Source organism: Neoarius graeffei, chromosome 2 (genome assembly GCF_027579695.1).
Source record: "Neoarius graeffei isolate fNeoGra1 chromosome 2, fNeoGra1.pri, whole genome shotgun sequence".
In the NCBI taxonomy this organism is placed as follows: Eukaryota; Metazoa; Chordata; class Actinopteri; order Siluriformes; family Ariidae; genus Neoarius; species Neoarius graeffei.
Window position 1 is genome coordinate 119,406,696 of NC_083570.1, and position 21,358 is coordinate 119,428,053.

The 21,358-nt window shown below is 41.4% G+C and overlaps 1 protein-coding gene across 2 annotated transcripts; it reads left to right on the forward strand.

Annotated features, from left to right (window-relative positions):
- The first annotated feature begins 1,704 nt into the window (after nt 1-1,704).
- Nucleotides 1,705-15,883, forward strand: LOC132882178 (H-2 class I histocompatibility antigen, Q10 alpha chain-like). 2 transcript variants are annotated; one of them, XM_060915460.1, is made up of 8 exons: nt 1,705-1,913; nt 7,665-7,937; nt 8,043-8,333; nt 8,428-8,715; nt 8,828-8,956; nt 10,885-10,953; nt 11,183-11,239; nt 13,784-15,883. In XM_060915460.1, the coding sequence occupies exons 1-7, from the start codon at nt 1,847-1,849 to the stop codon at nt 11,236-11,238; spliced, it is 1,173 nt and encodes a 390-aa protein (XP_060771443.1). In that variant the 5' UTR covers nt 1,705-1,846; the 3' UTR covers nt 11,239; nt 13,784-15,883. The 2 variants fall into 2 exon arrangements, with proteins under 2 accessions (XP_060771443.1, XP_060771444.1); XM_060915461.1 differs by having other exon boundaries at nt 13,787-15,883.
- The last annotated feature ends 5,475 nt before the right edge of the window (nt 15,884-21,358 follow it).

The following is a 21,358-nucleotide window of genomic DNA, read 5'->3' on the forward strand; positions in this document are numbered from 1 at the left end:
GCCCCGTGGCCGGCGAGGGCCTTTCTGTGTGGAATTTGCATGTTCTCCCCGTGTCCGCGTGGGTTTCCTCCAGGTGCTCCGGTTTCCCCCACAGTCCAAAGACATGCAGGTTAGGTTAACTGGTGACTCTAAATTGAGCGTAGGTGTGAATGTGAGTGTGAATGGTTGTCTGTGTCTATGTGTCAGCCCTGTGATGACCTGGCGACTTGTCCAGGGTGTACCCCGCCTTTCGCCCATAGTCAGCTGGGATAGGCTCCAGCTTGCCTGCGACCCTGTAGAACAGGATAAAGCGGCTAGAGATAATGAGATGAGATGAGGAAAATGGGGGCTGTGATAGTGAGGTGAGAAAGAGAGTGCAGGCAGGGTGAAGCAGTTGGAGAAGGATTTCGGGAGTCGTTTGTGATAGGAAAGTCCCAGCAAAAGTGAAAGGTAAGATGTATAAGACAGTAGTGAGACCAGCTGTGATGTATGGATTGGAGACTGTACCCTTAACGAAGAGACAGGAGGCAAAATTGGAGGTGGCGGAGTTGAGGATGTTAAGGTTTGCGATGGGAATGACGAGGTTGGACAGGATAAGGAACAAGCACATCAGAGGGACAGCACATGTGGAGAGCTTGGGAATTAAGCTAAGAGAGATAAGACTGAGATGGTATGGGCACATCCTGAGAAGAGATGCAGAACATGTTGGAAGGAGAATGTTGAGGATGGAGCTGCCAGGCAAACGAAAATGAGGAAGGCCAAAGAGGAGATACATGGATGTGGTGAGAGAGGACATGAAAGTGGCAGGTGTGGTAGAGAAAGATGCGGAAGACAGGGAGCAACGGAGACGAAAGATCCGCCGTGGCAACTCCTAATCGGGAGCAGCCAAAAGAAGAAGATGAAGCTCTTCATCTCATCACATTATCTCTAGCCGCTTTATCCTTCTACAGGGTTGCAGGCAAGCTGGAGCCTATCCCAGCTGACTACGAGCGAAAGGTGGGGTACACCCTGGACAAGTCGCCAGGTCATCACAGGGCTGCACATAGACACAGACAACCATTCACACTCACACTCACACCTACGCTCAATTTAGAGTCACCAGTTAACCTAACCTGCATGTCTTTGGACTGTGGGGGAAACCGGAGCACCCTCTTTTTTATATTTGTATATGTAAATACTTAATTTAATTTATCTAGAAGTTTTTCTCTATTTTCTATTCTCTGTTTATCCTGTAATGATGCTGCTGGAATTTTAATTTCCCTGAGGGAACCCACCCAAAGGGATCAATAAAGTTCTATCTAATCTAATCTATCTAATCTAATCTACTCGTGCACGAGTTTAACTCAGGGTCAGATTAACTCAGCGCTGATTGAACTCCTTGTTCACCTGTTCTGAAACCGAAAGCTCAGTGTTAGTCAGCTCAGTGTTAGTGAGCCCAGAGTTCAGGTTTTAGTCAGTGTTTCTGAAACAGGGCCCTGCTCCAACCTTCAACACCAGGATCTGACTAGCAACCTGTGACGTCACATGCTTTCTTATTTCCTATTGGACGGTTTGACACTTACTCAAAACCACAGCAAATAATTTAATTAAAAAAAAAATTAATAACACATATCTGATCAGAGTAACCCTACAAATCAGTTTTTCTGGACTACAATGATGATCGTGAAGAAGAAAAAGAAATCGAAGAAGAATATGATCGTTGTCCAGCAAAACAGCGCATGCGCATTCCTTTCATTTCCTGTTTGTGAGGCGTAACGGTTGTTTTGTGTGTAGGGCACGCCATAACACACAGGAGGAACAAATCATCAGATCTGAGGAAAAAAACTCCTATAAGTCCATTTGTGTGCGGTTTCTGCGGTAAAGAGTGATGAGGATGAAGATGGCGGCGGTGTTTGTGTTGGTGGCTCTCGGTGTCCTCGCGCCCGCTCTGGGAGGTGAGTTTCCGGAAACCGAAACTACTTTATAAAGGCATTATTACTGAATAAAACTCTCAGAAATGGAAGAATATCACACCAAAAACATGTCTGGAGTTTAAACTTGTATATGTGGTCGAATAAAAACAAAATCTACGCTGTATTTAATGAGCAAATTGATCACTTCCGGTTCTAACGGGTCCTCCCCCCATGCTGCTGCTGCTGTTGTTGTTTCGGATTGTTTTGATTTTTTATTTATTCATTATTAGAATGACTGTATAAAAGTTATACAATGACATAATAAATGCACAATAAAAGTGCATGCACTTATTTCCATTCTGGTCACAATTAAAGAGTTTTTGAATTGTTGATATTGTTCTATCAGTTCCTGTAGGTTATGGCAGGGCTTTTCAAAGTGTGGGAGAGAAACAACAGCGCCCCCCACCACAATTTTTGTTGTTGCTATAATGTGCCATTCGTATTTTTAAAAAATGGTTGTACACATTTTTATTTTTTTTCTTTTACACATTTTAAACATGTGAGCTTTTTAAAGCCTCTTTTTTTTTTTTACACATTTTAAACATCTGTGCTTTTTTAAACCTCCTTTTACACATTTTAAACATCTGTGCTTTTTAAAACCTCCTTTTACACATTTTAAACATCTGTGCTTTTTAAAACCTCATTTTTACACATTTTGAACATCTGTACTTTTTAAAAACCTCTTTTACACATTTTAAACATCTGTGCTTTTTTTAAAACCTCTTTTTTTACATATTTTTAACATCTGTGCTTTTTAAAAAACCTCTTTTTTTACACGTCTGTGCTTTTTAAAACCTCTTTTACACGTCTGTGCTTTTTAAAACCTCTTTTTTACACATTTTAAGCATCTGTGCTTTTTAAAACCTCCTTTTACACATTTTAAACATCTGTGCTTTTTAAAACCTCCTTTTACACATTTTAAACATCTGTGCTTTTTAAAACCTCATTTTTACACATTTTGAACATCTGTACTTTTTAAAAACCTCTTTTACACATTTTAAACATCTGTGCTTTTTTAAAACCTCTTTTTTACACATCTGTGCTTTTTTTAAAACCTCCTTTTACACATTTTAAACATCTGTGCTTTTTTAAACCTCCTTTTACACATTTTAAACATCTGTGCTTTTTTAAAACCTCTTTTTTACACATCTGTGCTTTTTTTAAAACCTCCTTTTACACATTTTAAACATCTGTGCTTTTTTAAACCTCCTTTTACACATTTTAAACATCTGTGCTTTTTTAAACCTCCTTTTACACATTTTAAACATCTGTGCTTTTTTTAAACCTCCTTTTACACATTTTAAACATCTGTGCTTTTTTAAACCTCTTTTTACACATTTTAAACATCTGTGCTTTTTAAAACCTCTTTTTACACATTTTAAACATCTGTGCTTTTTTAAACCTCTTTTTACACATTTTAAACATCTGTGCTTTTTAAAACCTCTTTTTACACATTTTAAACATCTGTGCTTTTTAAAACCTCTTTTTACACATTTTAAACATCTGTGCTTTTTTAAAACATCTTTTTTTTTACATATTTTAAACATCTGTGCTTTTTAAAACCTCTTTTACACATTTTAAACATCTGTGCTTTTTTAAAACCTCTTATTTTACACATTTTAAACATCTGTGCTTTTTAAAACCTTTTTTACACATTTTAAACATCTGTGCTTTTTTTTAACCTCTTGTTTTACACATTTTAAACATCTGTGCTTTTTTTTAACCTCTTGTTTTACACATTTTAAACATCTCATAGCATCGTTAGCTAGCACCTATTGGCAGACAACACACTGTGGCAGTGGAGCATCTTCAGATCCAGTCCATGAAAATCCAAACTTTAAATAATCGTGGTCATACTTCTTTTGCTTGGCCCAGACTCTGTCTCCTCACTCACTGTAGCTTTAGGTACTAAAAATCGATCCATTTTGTCTCTGGCAAAGGCTAGCTGAAGTTCGCTAAATGTCCGCAATAGTAACTTATTCTGGTTTATTTTTCCTCACGTTGCGCGCCCCACACTTTGAAAAGCCCTGGGTTATGGGATTCCTGTATCAGGCATGAGAGACCTCAGAGTGAAAAATCTGAAATAATACTCTTGTCTTGAATTTTAATATAATAACAATGAAAGGGAAGTCTTAAATCAGATTTTGAGCTGAAAAATCTCTTGCCTGAATATTGTTTCCATACAGAGACCCACAGAAAATAAGTGATGCTTTAGAAGAATGTTTATCATTTCTTACAGTGAAATGGGTGGTTGACGTGACGTGTGATTTTTAGTGTAACCTAGTGTAAATACTTACTAAAATGTGTTTTTCCTTCCAAAAATCATAAGTAGATGAAGAAAATTACAGTATTTTATGTTGTAAATTTACTTTTGGATGAAAAAATATTTTTTTGCTCATGCCAAATGTCCTGCGGTGTGACTGTAACACGAATGAGACATGAAATATAAACAGCTATAAAATAAACTAGCAACATTTGGAATAATTCATAAAAGCTTTGGAATTATTTTGCAAATATTAACTAATTAAAAAAAAGGTTTTGACTTGCAAAAACATTATACAGTAATATTTACAAGTTAAATTTTGTAACATAAATGCCGTCCTGTGGCGTGACATCACTTAAAATGGAATTAAATGCCTTTTAAGTAAGTTAATTCATTTTATCATGATGCACCTTTTGAAACACTGCATAATTTAACTATCACAAGAAAACCAAACAGAGCAGTAAGATTTTTTTTTTTGCATTTTACAAAATATTTCCATGGGAGTGAGTGAGAGTAAGGAATCGAAATAAGGAGTGAACTGAAAAACAGCTGTCGAAAATAATTGTATCCTGGATTTCAATGATGTTTTTGAGAAAAGACTTCTTAAACTTTAACATGTCATCTGCAGTTGAAATCAGCAATATATGTGTATATTTTATCTTTACTGTAATATGATGTCACACCGCAGGACATTTTATGTCTGTGGTTGTGAAAAAGGCTTAGAACATAGCAGAAAGGGGGGGAATTCTATAAAACACTAACAGTTTAAAAAAACGTAAGCCTTTGAACATTAGAATTTCATACATTTTGTGTGAAAATTGGAACATTAAAAAAAATTACTGTTTCACCTCTATTTGTCAAGTATCCAAGTGTTATTGGATTGCATCAAACGTGTTTTCCTTCTGTAAGCGCATGTAAAAATACAGAGAACTATAATATCATGTATATAAATTAAATTTTAATAAGATTTAACCAAAATAGTAACAACTCCAATTAAATAAATACTGCACTGTCTTAGTACGACTAAAATGCATCTCTCTCACTAAACACTTTCCAACAGAATGTTTAAAAAGCACTAGAAATCCTATCAAAATCCTATCGGAATGCAGCAAAGGAATTTGGTCATTTGCAAACTTTGAAAGTTTTCAAACAAAATGTAAAAATGGCTCTATAAATACTACCATACTATCAAAATATACTCCACAAAGAAATTCACTCGAATGCAACATTTTACCGCAATTGTTGTCTCCAACTAGTTGCAGGCTGTCGCAGCCCGGCTTTCCCTCAGCAGGCAGGGAAGTGGAGGAAGCCTCACGGAAACTGACGTGAGAAGGGTTCGCGACGGCTTTGCGACACATTTGCAGCTATTTTGTCGCACAAATTTCGAACGTGTTCAAAATTTCAGCGACGAAGGAGCGACACTTTGCGACTTATGTGAGGAAATTGAGAAGCCCCGTGAATGTTTCAAGACACTTTTGAAACTCTGTCGCGAATGACGTTTGCAAGCTGTCACAGCCCAGTGAGATACTAGCCTAACTGTATAGGCGAGAGGCCAAGGGCTATAGAAGCGGAGATCGGCACCGCCCAACGCACCTTAAGGGCCTGGTTAGTACTGGGACGGGAGACTGCCTGGGAAGACCAGGTCCTGACACGGGAAGGACTTGTGATTTAGAATGTTTAAATATGATACTATAAATCTCCATTTTTTTTGTATCTAAAAATGTTTTACATGTTGTCAGTGCAGCTACTAAAACCTGCTAAAAGATGTGTTTAAGCCTCGCTGAAGATATTCAGTATGCGAGTGTGTTGGTGTGGCGTGTACGCAGCCAAAGTATCTAAGTAGCCTTGCTGTGACAGAGTGAATCCCCTCACATGCAGTGGCTGCGTTTGCCCTCGGAGGGGCGTAAACACTGATGGTGATGCTAGCAGCTAGCAGTCCACATTAGCATCCGGTACAAGGTGTGTTAGCCATGTCTCCGTAAAAATAAACAAGCTGCTCTCCCAGTAAATCCGCTGGTTGTTCAGTGCGGATAGCTCTCGACCTTTATTTGGCAGCGAGTTCACATTCCCCATGATAATGGAGGGAATAGATGGTTTGTAGCGCTGCTAGCCTAGCCTTTAGCTTAGCTCCGGCTTTGCAGCCCCTGGGTTTCCTCCTCAGCTCCGCCGGGATGGGGTGTCGTATCCTGGCTCGTCCCATTGTTTTCAGGGCCAGCAGCTCCTCTCTCGAATAAGTGAGAAAACTGGCTCCTGGTTGTGTGTTAAAGTTAAAAATATCCATGGGATATGAAGAAAAACACACTGTGTCTTCATAAGAAGAGCAGAAAAGTAAAAAAGAGGTTTACAGAGCTACTGGAGAGGCAGCCGTCTCACACAGCGCCCAAGGTCACATTTTCTTTGCATTTTACTTCACATGTATCAAGGGATATACGGCATGTCAGGGCTTGAGATCTTGGAACCTGTCAAACACATTAAATATATCTACAACCCTGCTTAGCCGATTCCATGTGTGTAGCTTATGAAATCTCCTACAGTTTCTCCTACAGTAGCCAGTACTCTTCGAAATGAAGAAATATATAAATACATAATAGTAATTAGAAAAAATATGATTTATGTAACAATAGATAGATGAGCATTGATACATGAATCCATGGGTTTAGAAGCTCAGGCGACAATTCCATATTTCAATGCAAAATCGCTCGCTGCTAAAACTTGGTCTACACAGACTGTGCACTGAACCCATGTGAGCTCCCTCAGCCTGCTAGCGCTTCCGCACGTGACGTCACGAATCTGGCTCCAGACTCCCTTGGGATTTTTCCAGATGCGTTTTATTTTATTTTTTTCTGCTGTAGACAGATGGCCTTTTGCAACATTACCCTTCTGGATGAGTGTGTAAAGGGACATACTTTCATATTAAAAAAAAACACGAAATTGGTCCAGAATATACACTTTAATGCTGCTGGATATCGTAACACTGTAATATACACACCAGTCAGCCATAACAATAAACCCACTGACGGGTGAAGAAGTGAGTAACGTTGATTACCTCGTTACAGTGGCACCTGCCGAGGGGCGGGGTTTATTAGGCAGCAAGAGAACAGTCAGTTCTTCAAGTTGATGTGTTGGAAGCAGGAAAAATGGGCGAGTGTAAGGATCTGAGCGACTTTGACAAATTGTGTTGGTGAGATGACTGGATCTGAGCATCTCCAAAACAGCCCATCTTGTGGGGTGTTCCTGGTATGCAGTGGTTAGTACCGAACAAAAGTGGTCCAAGGATCCAAAGGACAACCGGTGACAGGGTCATGGGTGTTGAAGGCTCGTTGATTCACATGGGGCACGAAGGCTAGCCCATATGGTCCAATCCCACAGAAGAGCTAGTGCGAATAATGGAAGTGTGAACTTTAGGACAGGATTTGGTTTCAAACAAAAGTGAAAGTTGCTAAGATAACCTTCCTGTGCATCTTCTCTAGGTGAGCACTCTCTATTTTACACCTACACGGCTCTGTCCCAAACCCTCGACCTTCCCGGAATCTATGACTTCATTGCACTGGGAACGCTCGACGACCGAGAACTCGACTACTACAACAGTAAGAGTCAGATTAAGGTTCCTAAACAGGATTGGATGGCGAAGAAGATGGCTGCGGATTACTGGGACAAAGGCACTCTGTCCCGCAAGAGCAAAGAACAGTGGTTTACGGTCAACGTGGACATCCTGATAGATCGTATGAGACACAATAAGTCCGGTTTGTAAATTCTCTGTATCATTACTCATAAAAGGGTCATATTTTATGGTTCTTAATGTTTCGGGGCAGACACTTATTCTCTTTAATGCACTGTCTCCATTTCAGATCTCCATGTTCTTCAGTGGAGACATGGCTGTGTGATTGATGAAGGTCCAGATGGAAGTATTAAATTTCTGAAAGGAATTGATGAGTACAGCTATGATGGTGCGGAGTTCCTCTCCTTCGATGAGGTGAACTCGAGGTGGATTGCTCCAGTCGCAGCTGCTGAGGTGACCAAAAGGAAATGGGATGACGTGGACATCCTGAACCAGTACACCAAGGGTTACCTGGAGAAGGAGTGTGTGGACTGGCTCACCAAGTTCATGGTTTATGGAGAAGAGGAGCTGAGAAAGCGTTGTGAGTATCCAAAGGATTTAACTGGAGTCACTTCAGTTCCTAGTTGATATTCACAAGAAAGTAATAAAAACATCCAATGTTTCTGTATTTTCAGCTGCTCCAGTGGTGCATGTGTTTACAAAGAAAGCATTAAGTGACCCCGACAAGCTGACCCTGACCTGCCTGGTCACAGGGTTCTACCCTAAAGATGTCAGAGTGTCTTTGAGGAAGCTCAAAACTTCTCTACCTGAACATCTGGTCACATCCAGTGGAGTCAGACCTAATGGTGATGGCACCTACCAGCTGAGGAAGAGTGTGGAGATCCTGAAGAATGAAGAGACAATGTACGATTGTTCTGTGGATCACATCACCCTTAAAGAACCAATAATTTCAGATAACAAAGGTAAATATAATAATTTACTTACTGTGTGTGTGTGTTCCTTACAGTTTGTTTAATGCCAGAGTTGGTAGAAAAGTTCCATTAATCCGTTTTTTTGTTTGTTTTTCTTTTGAAGGACCTCGATGCCTTGACTGTGCTGGACCAAAGATTCAGAGTGGGATTATCGGAGGAATAGTCGGAGTTGTAGTCACACTGCTTGTGGTGGGATGCGTTTGTGTCATCCTTAAAAGGATGGGAAAATTGTGTAAGTCTAACCACATGATAGATGTTGTGTACTCTTTGATGCTTGGACATTGTGATCTACATCAGAAGGGGGTAAATCCACCTCAAATCACCAGATTTCAGAAAATGTTCCCGACTGACCATTTCCGATTTGTTTCATACTTTCATGAACTAATGATGTTATTCCTAGTAAACGCCATACACAATTTCAGCCTTATATCTTTATTAGTTTTTGAGATATTGGCTTTAAAAATGGGGCGTGGCACTGATTTTTACTGTAAAAAGGAGTGGTACAGAAAAAGATGCTCAGTTCAATAAGTCATTAGGCCATTATTAAAAAATGTTCTGTTTCCGGTCCACCGGCCGGGTGAGTGCCGTTTGTGCGGTTGAATTTTTTTTTTTTTTAACGCCGGTTTTTCGACATTTTTTTTTCAGGTTCGTAAATCTAAAATCGAACTTGACGTTTACGCATTCCCAGGGCTTTCCACTAAGGCTCATACTAGCCAGCCATGGCAAATAAGTAGCCGGGGGGGGTAAACACAAAATAAACTCCTGTGCGCGCAGTTCCCAGGATTAAATGTATTTTCCACAGACCATTTATTTATTCACTTTACTCAAATACAAAGTAAAATGGCAGTAAATCTTCTTTCTTTTCTTGCGTATTGCATCATGAGGCGTTCCTGGCTTGTAAATCTCTTATTTTCGGTGCATGACACATTCACACAACTGAGCATGCTATGAATTAACAACGACAACGGTCTGCAGTGGGGCTACACAGTTACACACTCAGCGAACATTTCTCCATTTGTGTATGAAAATACACTCCCACCACTCAGTTTGGGTTCATTTACAACCAACGGTGTCTTTTGATGCCAGCACGTAATTGAACGAGAGAAGACTGGTTTACCGGAGACAAAATAAGCGTCATCTCTGCTTCTGTTCCCTCCAACGGCCCTGACACACTACTGCCTCCGCCGAGTGCGCGCGCACACACCACGTGTCGGGGCCGCGGATGAGTTACTCTCCCTTGATCAACAAAGTCGGCGGGGAATTTGTGGTTATTATCGGTACAAACGGCGTGAATCACAACTTAAATGAGTGCGGTTCAGTTTGACATTATTGTCAGTCTGTTAGATAAACATTTAATTTTATTAAAATCGAAAATTAATATTTAGAGCCTGTGGGCTACAAAAATAATAGTCATTAAAGTAGCCGGCTGGACTTAATTGTGTAGTCGGCTGTGTGGCCGGCGCTTGTGGAAAGCCCTGCATTCCGCGCAGAATATAGAATTGAATCAGCTCTGCGCATGCGCCGTGCGGCACAAAAAAAATGGCAGCCGCCACGAAGGAAGGAGATCCGGAGTTTTCAAACATTTGCTTAAGTGTGAAATCGCAAAATGGTATTCTAGGGAACAACAAAATAGTAAAGATTCAGAAAAATAAATCATTCAGTGATCATTTTAATAGTGTAATTTCATCCGAACTCGGCCTAACGCTCGATTTAGAACTACAAAAAGTCCGTGTGTCGGACATTTTAAGTACCTTTTGTAAAAGTTTTGCAAATGTTGCAGTCAGCATTTAAAATGCTAACTTAAAGTTTTTGTACAAGTTTCAGTTGATTAAACTGTCATTTTATTAAATGTGTCTGCTTTTGTAATAAAGTACTGAAAGAAAAAGCAAACACAGCATTGCGATTTTCTTATCCATCCATATAAAAAAAAAAATCCCTCCCTCCTGACTGAATTTTTTTGCTCACCCTTTGGGCAGGAAACGGATTTTTTTTTAAGGATGGCCTTACTTTTGAACTAGTGGAGTTCAAAACTTTGGATTGGTACTGTTTGGTGATTCACGCTTGCTGCTGTATTGACTTTTCTTCGACTGTCGAATGTCTGCTGCTGTAACACTGGAACATCTCGCCTGGGATTAATAAGTCCTATCTCTTACTTTTCAGCATTCTTGACTAGACACAGGGATGAACAGGTTTACGTGAATGGAAATGGATATCATCAGGCTCATACAGGTAGGTGTGAATTTGATGTGTGAAGTTTATAATGATTCAGTAGTGAGCAGGAACTAGGCACGAGAACCAACATGTCTTCTGATATTCTGAGGGGACACAATTTAGAAAGTCTGTGTTCAGAGTTGTGTACCAAATACAGAAATATTGGGAGTGTATTTGGCATTTCCAAAAGTTTTACAGTTTAAAACGCAACATTTTATTACTTGTGTACTCCTATGTGAATTTACAGATGATGGCGCCGCGAACGGACTCCAGAATGGGGCTGCAAACGGCATCAAGTGCTGAGGTATCAATCCACTGTTTGAATGTATTAATCTTAGTAACTGCTGCAGCTGTAGCTCTTCTTGGGAAAGTCTTCAGGATGGAGAAGTTTACACTTTATAGTTTCTCAGTAACATGACAAGCTGTATTTTTTTTTTTCTCTCTCTTTTGAGGATAATAAGATATAAAACAAGCAGCTTGTCATGTTAACAAGAAACCGAAACAAATCCTAAACTCTTCTGTGTTGAAAGTGTCATAAAATTTGTTGGACAGCTCCAGCTTTATGCCAAGTCAAGCCCCCAAATTGTGAGTCAAGTTTCCAGTAAAGACAGTGAAGCCCCCAGCTCTTGAGGCAGGGTCCAAGTAAAGTGAGACCGAAAGCTAAGGTCTCACATAGCCAGAATAACTTCATGGTTGATGCCACTAGATGATTGTGAGCCTTCTAGGGATCAACCGGCATGCATTCCGGGCCCTTCCTTCAGAATCCATAAGAGCCAGGAAGCTACCTTGACAACTTGGAGGGTGTGGCTTCCATCCCCGTAAAGTTTCTTCGTGTTGAAAATTGCTGTGGGTCAAGTGCCAGATGAATTCATCCATCGCAACCATGAAGGCATCTATGAGGCATAAGTGAGGCTTATGTGGGGTACCAGAGCATTCCATCGAGCTCAAAATGTTCATGGAACAACATTCTGCACAAAGTGAAAAGTTTGCCAAGGGGGCGTGGCTTATTTCATCTTGCCCTGGCCATGCCGTACTGCAGCTGTGAAAACCGGCCACACATCGCTGCCACCGTTGGTTCTACCGATGTCTTCCATCATGGCTTCATTTGCACAGCTATCTGAGAGGGAAATTGTAACAAATTGTTTGTCAACATTGAAAAAGAAAATAAACTTTGTCGCAAACAAGACTTAATTCAGGCGGCACGGTGGTGTAGTGGTTAGCGCTGTCGCCTCACAGCAAGATGGTCCGGGTTCGAGTCTTGTGGCCGGCGAGGGCCTTTCTGTGCGGAGTTTGCATGTTCTCCCCGTGTCCGTGTGGGTTTCCTCCGGGTGCTCCGGTTTCCCCCACAGTCCAAAGACATGCAGGTTAGGTTAACTGGTGACTCTAAATTGAGCGTAGGTGTGAATGTGAGTGTGAATGGTTGTCTGTGTCTATGTGTCAGCCCTGTGATGACCTGGCGACTTGTCCAGGGTGTACCCCGCCTTTCGCCCGTAGTCAGCTGGGATAGGCTCCAGCTTGCCTGCGACCCTGTAGAACAGGATAAAGCGGCTACAGATAATGAGATGAGATTGTAAAGTTGGAATCCAACCCAAATCTCACAAAGTTTGAAATCATGCAAAAAATGTAAGCGCATTTTAAAAAAAAAAAAAACATACTTGAACTTTTCCTGGAACTCAGCCTTTTTCTCATTTTGCTTTTCCACTGAACACTCGGTGCTTCATCAGAGTGAGACATCTGGTCTTCATTCGTCACGGATTCCACGACGCCGCTGTCACAGCGCTTGGTTGGCACGTCCTTCGATGAGGCCCCGGAACCGGTGGCACGGACTGATCAGTCGATTGTCGCGATCTCGCCATTGGAAACGTCTTTATCCACTTTGTGACAGAAAAAAAGAAGTCCTCTTATTCTGCCCCGGACAGTCTTTGGCTTTCTTCCGTTTCGTGCCACGGGATGACGTCTTTAAATGCCCAAGTGTCGTCAAAAACAACTCGCGAACTACTTCTGTCAAAAGCTCCCGTGCCGCTGGGTGAAAGGTCATTCAGTCTCGAGAAATCTCGCTCGACAAGTCAGCTGACCTTGTATGAAATCTGTCAAATCTCGCGAGAGCAGCTGTGACAAGTAAACAACTAAACATGGCGCCTCGGTGTGGAAAACGCCAATTCGGATCGTTTTTGCAGCGTCTGACGGTGTATCTACTATGATTGGAATATTTTTGGAGTAATTATAACGTATTTGATGATCAGACACATTGTCACGTGGGAGGTTTTCACGGAGAAAAGATCATTTTGAGAAAGATTGCATGTTGTGCAGTAGCATAGAAGTGTGACTTGGGGTTCAATCGGCATTTTGGTAAGGGGCGGACGCCGAGAGTAAGAGGGCACAGCGTCCCTGTTCCCCGGTTTAGATGAAAGCATGTTTGCATATTTGCTCCGCCCAGATTTATGTTACGGATCACCTCTAAAATCTGCCGGAATGGCCACGGGCGCCCCAGGCCCGGTTCTCATGGATCAACCGGCTGTGTGTGACCTTAGGTTCACCTCTGACCTGTTAAAGTGCTGACACCTGGAGACTCCTTACAGAAACGTTATATAAATGAACATCTCCTTACAGAAAACTTCACCATATCAATGATTTTTAATTTATTATTATTATTATTATTTATTTATTTATTTATTATTATTCTAATAATAATGAATTTCAGTTGATAAATCATTCAGCCCTATTCCACATTTACTAAATTATGCAATTTTATTTTTGTTCAGCCTTTCAGACTTCCTGTTAAATCCAATCAGGACAGACAGTAACACACTCTCTCACACTCTCCTTTTTTTTTTTTTTCTTTTTCCAGCAGTATGGAGATGAGGATCTCAACCATGGACATTGGATTGTGGCTGATTGACAGACGTATCTCTTCATAGCAGTCCTGATTCGAGACATTTAAGAATACAATCTTTTAAATAATGTTTTTAAAAAGCATCGTGGCTATTTTAAGTGCTTCCTGTCATCTCTCGTTAGTGGAAGTTAGCGCCTTGTGAGAAAATAAGCTGAAACGTCAAATTCATTTCACCGAATGTAAAACTTTTTAACCAACTCGCTACTTAGCTTGAGCATCACTAAATTTCAGTATTTTAACTACTTTTCTATCCATAATGGGCACCGCAGCAGTTATAAGTTTGTACACCCCTACTCTACTTGTTCGTAGGTTTGGTATTTGATGTTTGGTATTTTAAATTCTTCAGTGTTTCTCTCGATGACTGTTTGTACACTGTTGGCATCATGTTAAGGTCATTAGTGGACGAGTTTCTTGCCACCTTAATGCGGTTGAGCTCAAACAGGAAATAGCAAATAATAAAAATACTCAAAGTAAATACAGACGCTCTATTCGACACCGCAACTGTAGTAATGCATATTTATAAAACAAGATGGTGAATGAGAAGGTGTCCAAAGTTTAGACTCGTACTGTATATACTTCTGGATTTTTTAAGAACTTCTGCATATTGAGCTGTTACTTTTAAAGACTTTTATTTTACCAGGTCATTTCAGGTCACTTGAAACTTGGATAAGGTTTTGTGGCAGTGGGGGCGTGGCCAAGTGCCAGTTTGTGAATGGAGGGTGGGGCCAGGGAAGGTGAGTGGCAAAGTCAATACACCTGTTGTTGATTAATGTTGCGCACACACACATTAATTGACAGCAGGTGTATTGACTACCGCTCGCCCAGCCCTGCCCTCCATTCTGATGCTTGGCCACGCCCCCATTGCCAAAGGCTTTAAATCTGAACTGTTTTTTATTATAAACCTGAATCATAAAGCTGTATGATAAGGTAATCTTGATGTTCAGGTATGTCATGGTTGTACAGGGGCTTTCAAAAAATTTGATATTATTTGAGATGTAAATATCCCAGAAACTACATAGTCGAAGCAAATGAAACTGAACAGGCTTAATGTTGAGCAAATAAGATTTTATTCCTCAAAATTTGAATGAAAATTTCAAAAGGTATGTGGACTCCATGAACAATTTCACAGATTTTCAGTATTCACGCCACCTGAAACACAATCAGCCTTCCTCTTTGAACGTTTTGCACCGTGTCCAAATCTGCATTGCAGTTGGTGCATTTTTAGAGAATCTATATAATAAGCGGCAAAGTTTGTTTGTTTGCCTTGAACTAACATCGCCATTTCTCAACGGGTTTTCGCCAAATTTGGCAAATAGGTCAGGGAATGACCTGGGTAGCACGGCCTTGTTGGCCGCTGGGCTCGAACCCAGGACCTTCTTGCTGTGAGGTGACAGTGCTAACCACTACACCACTGTGCTGCCCATCAGGAGAAACATGTATAGCTTATATTTGTGTTGCTCTAATAAAGAATATAAAACTAGAATTGTTTTATTTTTAATGTATTGTATATCACATACTAAAAAAAAATTACACCCAAGCTTCACCCACCAGAACCCGGGCAACCTGCTAGTTCTCTGCTAGTACAGTCTTGTTCAACTACAAAACACATTTTCTTTAGCAGTGAATGGCATTTCTGTACCTAAAAAGATAAAAACATTAAACATAAAATTTTGATGGGGCAGCACGGTGGTGTAGTGGTTAGCGCTGTCTCCTCACAGCAAGAAGGTCCGGGTTCGAGCCCCGTGGCCGGCGAGGGCCTTTCTGTGCGGAGTTTGCATGTTCTCCCCGTGTCCGCGTGGGTTTCCTCCGGGTGCTCCGGTTTCCCCCACAGTCCAAAGACATGCAGGTTAGGTTAACTGGTGACTCTAAATTGACCGTAGGCGTGAATGGTTGTCTGTGTCAGCCCTGTGATGACCTGGCGACTTAAAATTTGAGCTCAATTGAATGAGAATTGGCAAAGTTATTAGACTATGAAATGATATCAATTTTTTTTGAAACGCCCTACATTTCTATTTACTTGCAGTATTTCCTAAATAAATTTTACTTTGAGTTCTGCTTTGTCCACAGTTTTGTATTTTGTAGGATCTCCTTTTTTTTTTTCTCCCCTTCATACATTTACAGCTTGAGGTTAAAACATCTAAATATTACTCTTTGCTCTGTGCCATTTAACATCAGTCAGTCAGTTTTATACCAAAACCCAAGTGCGATCGACTAATATTTTTCAGGTTGATTGTACACTCAATGTCCACTTTATTAGGAACACACAGCAGGTCCATCTGCTGTTTTCTGCAGTTCTCTCATCAGCCGATCCCTCAAATCACGCAGATACAAATCCAGAGCTTCAGTTAATGTTCACAATGTTCAAACATCAGAATGGGCAAAATTGTGATCTCAATTTCTGTGACTGACTTTCTTTCACTGTGGTATGGGTGTTGGTTTGAGCCAGATGGTTTAAGTTGGTTTGAGTATTTCAGAAGCTGCTGATCTCCTGGGGTTTTCACACACAACAGACTGTAGAGTTTACACAGAATCGTGCAGAAACCAAAAAACACTGAGTGAGTGAGCGACAGTTCTGTGGGTGGAAACAAACACCGTGTTGATAAGCGAGGGTCAGAGGGAACTGGACAGATCTGAGGTGGTTTGAGTGTTTTTCGAGATATAATCACTCTTTTTACAACCGTGGTGAGCAGAAAAGCATCTCCGCTTTGGTGCATCTTTGGTGCATTTCATCAGTCATGGCAACATCAATAAAGTGACTATCAGGAATAATTTTTTCTCAAGTTAATAGTCATCAATGAACACAATGAATTTCATGGAGTGTGAGTACCTCACATTTTCCCAGTTTGATGTAAAATATTATCGGTTCGTTGTCATTTTCCGAAGGAGAAGTATCAAACATTGAACATTACAAACAAACTTGCATTGTGGATTTAATAGCAGCGGTTCAGAACCAGGTAACTTTTTAAACCTCTACACTAGTTTAATCCTAAAAGCCGTCTGGGATTTCAAGGTGGCACTTGGGTTTGGGAGAAGTTTTATCGTTGTCGGTTGTGTTTACACGTCATACGAGGTGTGTCAGAAAAGAAACAGGATTGGGGTCACAAAAAAATTGTAAAATCCAAACTACAAGTTTTCCCCTTTGAAATAATCCCCCTCGAGTCTAACGCACTCTCCTATCCTTCTCCGCCACGCCTTCATGCACTCCTGGAAGGATTCTCCCGGGATTCTCCACAGCTCCATTGTCATGGCTCTCTTGATGGCTTCCACATCCGGAAAATGGGTCCCCTTGATGACCCCCTTGAGCTTGGGGAAAAAGAAAAAAAATCACACGGAGCCAGGTTGGGTGAGTAGGGAGGTTGCTCCAGCACGGCAATGTTCTTCTCGGCAAGGAACTGCCAGATGCTCAGGGCATTGTGAGCCGGCGTGTTGTCGTGGTGAAGCAGCCACGAGTTCTCCTGCCACAACTCTCACCTCTTCTTGTGCACTGAATGAAGCAAACACCACAGGATCTCTTTGTAGACATGTTGGTTGATCGTCTGGCCTCGTGGCAAGAACTCTATGTGAATAATGCCCCTCACATCGAAGAATGCGATCAACATGAGTTTGACTTTAGACTTCGAATGTCTTGCTTTCGTGTTCTTCAGCCTCGGCAACTCCGGACTCTTCCCCTGAAGGCTCGGGCGCTTGGCCTCCGGGTCGTACTCAAAGATCCATGACTTGTCACGGGTGATGAATCTCCCAAGCAAGTCTAGTTCGGTTTCAGGACGCTCGAGGATGTCCTGACACACCTGCATGCGCCGCTCCTTCTGGTCATCGTTCAGCAGCTTCAGCACCATCTTCGCGCAGATCTTCCGCATGCCTGAATCTTTGGTGATAATCTTCTAGACACTGTTGCGGTTCATGCCCAGCTCACTTGCGATCAGTCAGCCAACGATCGCCACGCACCACCTGCCTCGCACGCTCAAAGTTGGCCTCGGTCCTGCTCATTGAAGGCCTTCCGTTCTTAGGGTCATCTTCCACGTCCTCGCGTCACTTTTTGACCCTCTTGTGCCACTCAAAAACCCGTGAGCACGACATCGTCTCATCTCCGTACACTTGCTGCAGTAGTCAGAATGCTTCTGATGGAGTTTTCCCCAGCCGGACCAAAAACTTCAGGTTGGTTCGTTGCTCTGTGCCCATTGCTTGACGGCCTAAAATCGAGGAGCTGTTAACAAAAGCACATGAAAAAACATACAATGGCTGCAGAGTGCTGAGATTGCAGTTATATACTCCCTGGATATTACTTAACACGGTGACGCAACTCGCTAATCCCTACCCTACTCGTAGCTCACACAGCACACTAAGGCTAGTATCTCACTGGGCTGCGACAAATTGCGAACATTATTCGCGAGAGAGTTTCCATCCAATATCAAACTTCATATGTCAAACAGCTGTCTGGTTTCATCAGTCACGTCCATGCTCGAGCAGCCCCATTAGGACTAATCACCATGCACCTGTTCCTGATTAGAGCTCAATCACAGTGCACACACAGATATTCGGACTCTGAATAAGACACAGACTTTGTGAAAGCCTTGTATTTTGTGTCACTTTTCTGTGTTTTTGGACTGTGAGTATTGTATCCCTCTGATATCGTGTCTAGGCCTCACTCCACCACTGCCTGGTTTTTCACTCGTTTTGGATTTGTTTGTGAGCGTGTTTTCAATAAAACTCTTCCTGCACTTACATCCATCTATCGCCCTTACACGACACAAACTGTCACCTGTCCAACAAGAGAGTGGACTAATAAAACTGTTTTAACTAGTTTTATATGAAAGTGTCGTGAATATTTTCCATAAAATGTGTTAATAAGCGCCGGATAAAAACCCAGCTATCTCATGGAAATAAAGATACAAATTTTGTTGTCCGGTGGTCAAGTGTTTATGAGATGTGTTGAATTGTGCTTATGATTAGGTTCCCTGTGGCAGTACACAGGCATCTTTCATTCGTTCTGTCACAAAATTTATCAAACATCATGTCGACACATTATCATGTTCTCTTAAAGGAGGACTGAAGGCAAATTTTTTATAATAAATTCTATTTCTCTCATTATTTATTTTATAAGAATGCATTTTTGATCGCTATTTTGTCACGGCTATAGCAAGTTATGAGTGTTTGAAATATGCTCTGTAAGATATCAGTCTATATGTCAAAGCAATGGCTGTAATTAAGTCAAGTCAAGTTTATTTGTATAGCGCTTTTAACAATAAACATTGTCACAAAGCAGCTTTACAGAATTTGAACAACTTAAAATATGAGCTAATTTTATCCCTAATCTATCCCCAATGAGCACGCCTGTGGCGACGGTGACAAGGAAAAACTCCCTCAGACAACATGAGGAAGAAACCTCGAGAGGAATCAGACTCAAAAGGGAACCCATCCTCATTTGGGCAACAACAGACAACATGACTATAATATTAACAGTTTTAACATGAAGTCAGTTTCGTTGATGCTATAAACCCCTGACCGACGGAAACCCGAGCGCAAAACTGTTCACGACAACCGCAGTCCTAAAGTTAGCAAGTCAACTGCAGTCCCCAGCCACAAAAGTACCACTGCAAGAGTCCAGAGCGTCCTCCAGGCACGACCCCCAACTGTCTACATGGGGCCGCCCTCCACAGGAGCGATGCGATGAGACTCTGACCAGACACAGGGCACCAGGATGGCTCAGGCAGGTCTGAGGAGCAGAAGTTGTTCAGCATCTCGATCCCAGGACTGACATGTAACTCAGAGGGACAGTTTTTTTTTTTTGGGGGGGGGGGGGGAAGAGAGAGAAAACACAGGTTGATTGGTATGCCCAATCGAGATTTGTTGAGACCTGTGTGAGATATCATAGGACGGAAGTAAAACGTACAGTGGAAATCAAAGTCACCAACGTTGTCGAAAGACGCGCGTGGCCTCTTTTGAATGCTGATGTAATCAAGCCGGAAGTTTTGTTTGTTTTGATAGCAATCAGGAAAGTTTGAAAAAAGTAGGCAGTAATCGTCATTTAAACTTGTTTTTGTGCAATATTTCATTTGGAAAACAGTTTTCAAAATGGCGGCACTGACACCTGGCTGACACTTCATGTTTCGAAGTCTCGCACAAGTCTCGTGAAGATCGCACAGATAAGTGACGCCTGCCGTGGACCAAACAAACTAAATTAAACATGGCTAAAAACCGAATAGCCCGATAAGTATAATACAACCCTGATTCCAAAAAAGTTGGGACAAAGTACAAATTGTAAATAAAAATAGAATGCAATGATGTGGAAGTTTCAAAATTCCATATTTTATTCAGAATAGAACATAGATGACATATCAAATGTTTAAACTGAGAAAATTTATCATTTAAAGAGAAAAATTAGGTGATTTTAAATTTCATGACAACACCACATCTCAAAAAAGTTGGGACAAGGCCATGTTTACCACTGTGAGACATCCCCTTTTCTCTTTACAACAGTCTGTAAACGTCTGGGGACTGAGGAGACAAGTTGCTCAAGTTTAGGGATAGGAATGTTAACCCATTCTTGTCTAATGTAGGATTCTAGTTGCTCAACTGTCTTAGGTCTTTTTTGTCGTATCTTCCATTTTATGATGCGCCAAATGTTTTCTATGGGTGAAAGATCTGGACTGCAGGCTGGCCAGTTCAGTACCCGGACCCTTCTTCTACACAGCCATGATGCTGTAATTGATGCAGTATGTGGTTTGGCATTGTCATGTTGGAAAATGTAAGGTCTTCCCTGAAAGAGACGTCGTCTGGATGGGAGCATATGTTGCTCTAGAACCTGGATATACCTGTCAGCATTGATGGTGTCTTTCCAGATGTATAAGCTGCCCATGCCACATGCACTAATGCAACCCCATACCATCAGAGATGCAGGCTTCTGAACTGAGTGCTGATAACAACTTGGGTCGTCCTTCTCCTCTTTAGTCTGAATGACACGGCGTCCCTGATTTCCATAAAGAACTTCAAATTTTGATTCGTCTGACCACAGAACAGTTTTCCACTTTGCCACAGTCCATTTTAAATGAGCCTTGGCCCAGAGAAGACGTCTGCGCTTCTGGATCATGTTTAGATACGGCTTCTTCTTTGAACTATAGAGTTTTAGCTGGCAACAGCGGATGGCACGGTGAATTGTGTTCACAGATAATGTTCTCTGGAAATATTCCTGAGCCCATTTTGTGATTTCCAATACAGAAGCATGCCTGTATGTGATGCAGTGCCGTCTAAGGGCCCGAAGATCACGGGCACCCAGTTTTCCAGCCTTGTTTTCCAGCCTTGACCCTTACGCACAGAGATTCTTCCAGATTCTCTGAATCTTTTGATGATATTATGCACTGTAGATGATGATATGTTCAAACTCTTTGCAATTTTACACTGTCGAACTCCTTTCTGATATTGCTCCACTATTTGTCGGCGCAGAATTAGGGGGATTGGTGATCCTCTTCCCATCTTTACTTCTGAGAGCCGCTGCCACTCCAAGATGCTCTTTTTATACCCAGTCATGTTAAT

What these genes read in the sequence shown, in the direction of transcription:
- LOC132882178 (XM_060915460.1), top strand. Translation starts at nt 1,847, where the DNA reads ATGAGGATGAAGATGGCGGCGGTGTTTGTGTTGGTGGCTCTCGGTGTC. An exon ending in CCTCGCGCCCGCTCTGGGAG is followed by an intron (nt 1,914 to 7,664) that starts GTGAGTTTCCGG and finishes CATCTTCTCTAG; the next exon opens with GTGAGCACTCTCTATTTTAC. An exon ending in ATATCATCAGGCTCATACAG is followed by an intron (nt 10,954 to 11,182) that starts GTAGGTGTGAAT and finishes GTGAATTTACAG; the next exon opens with ATGATGGCGCCGCGAACGGA.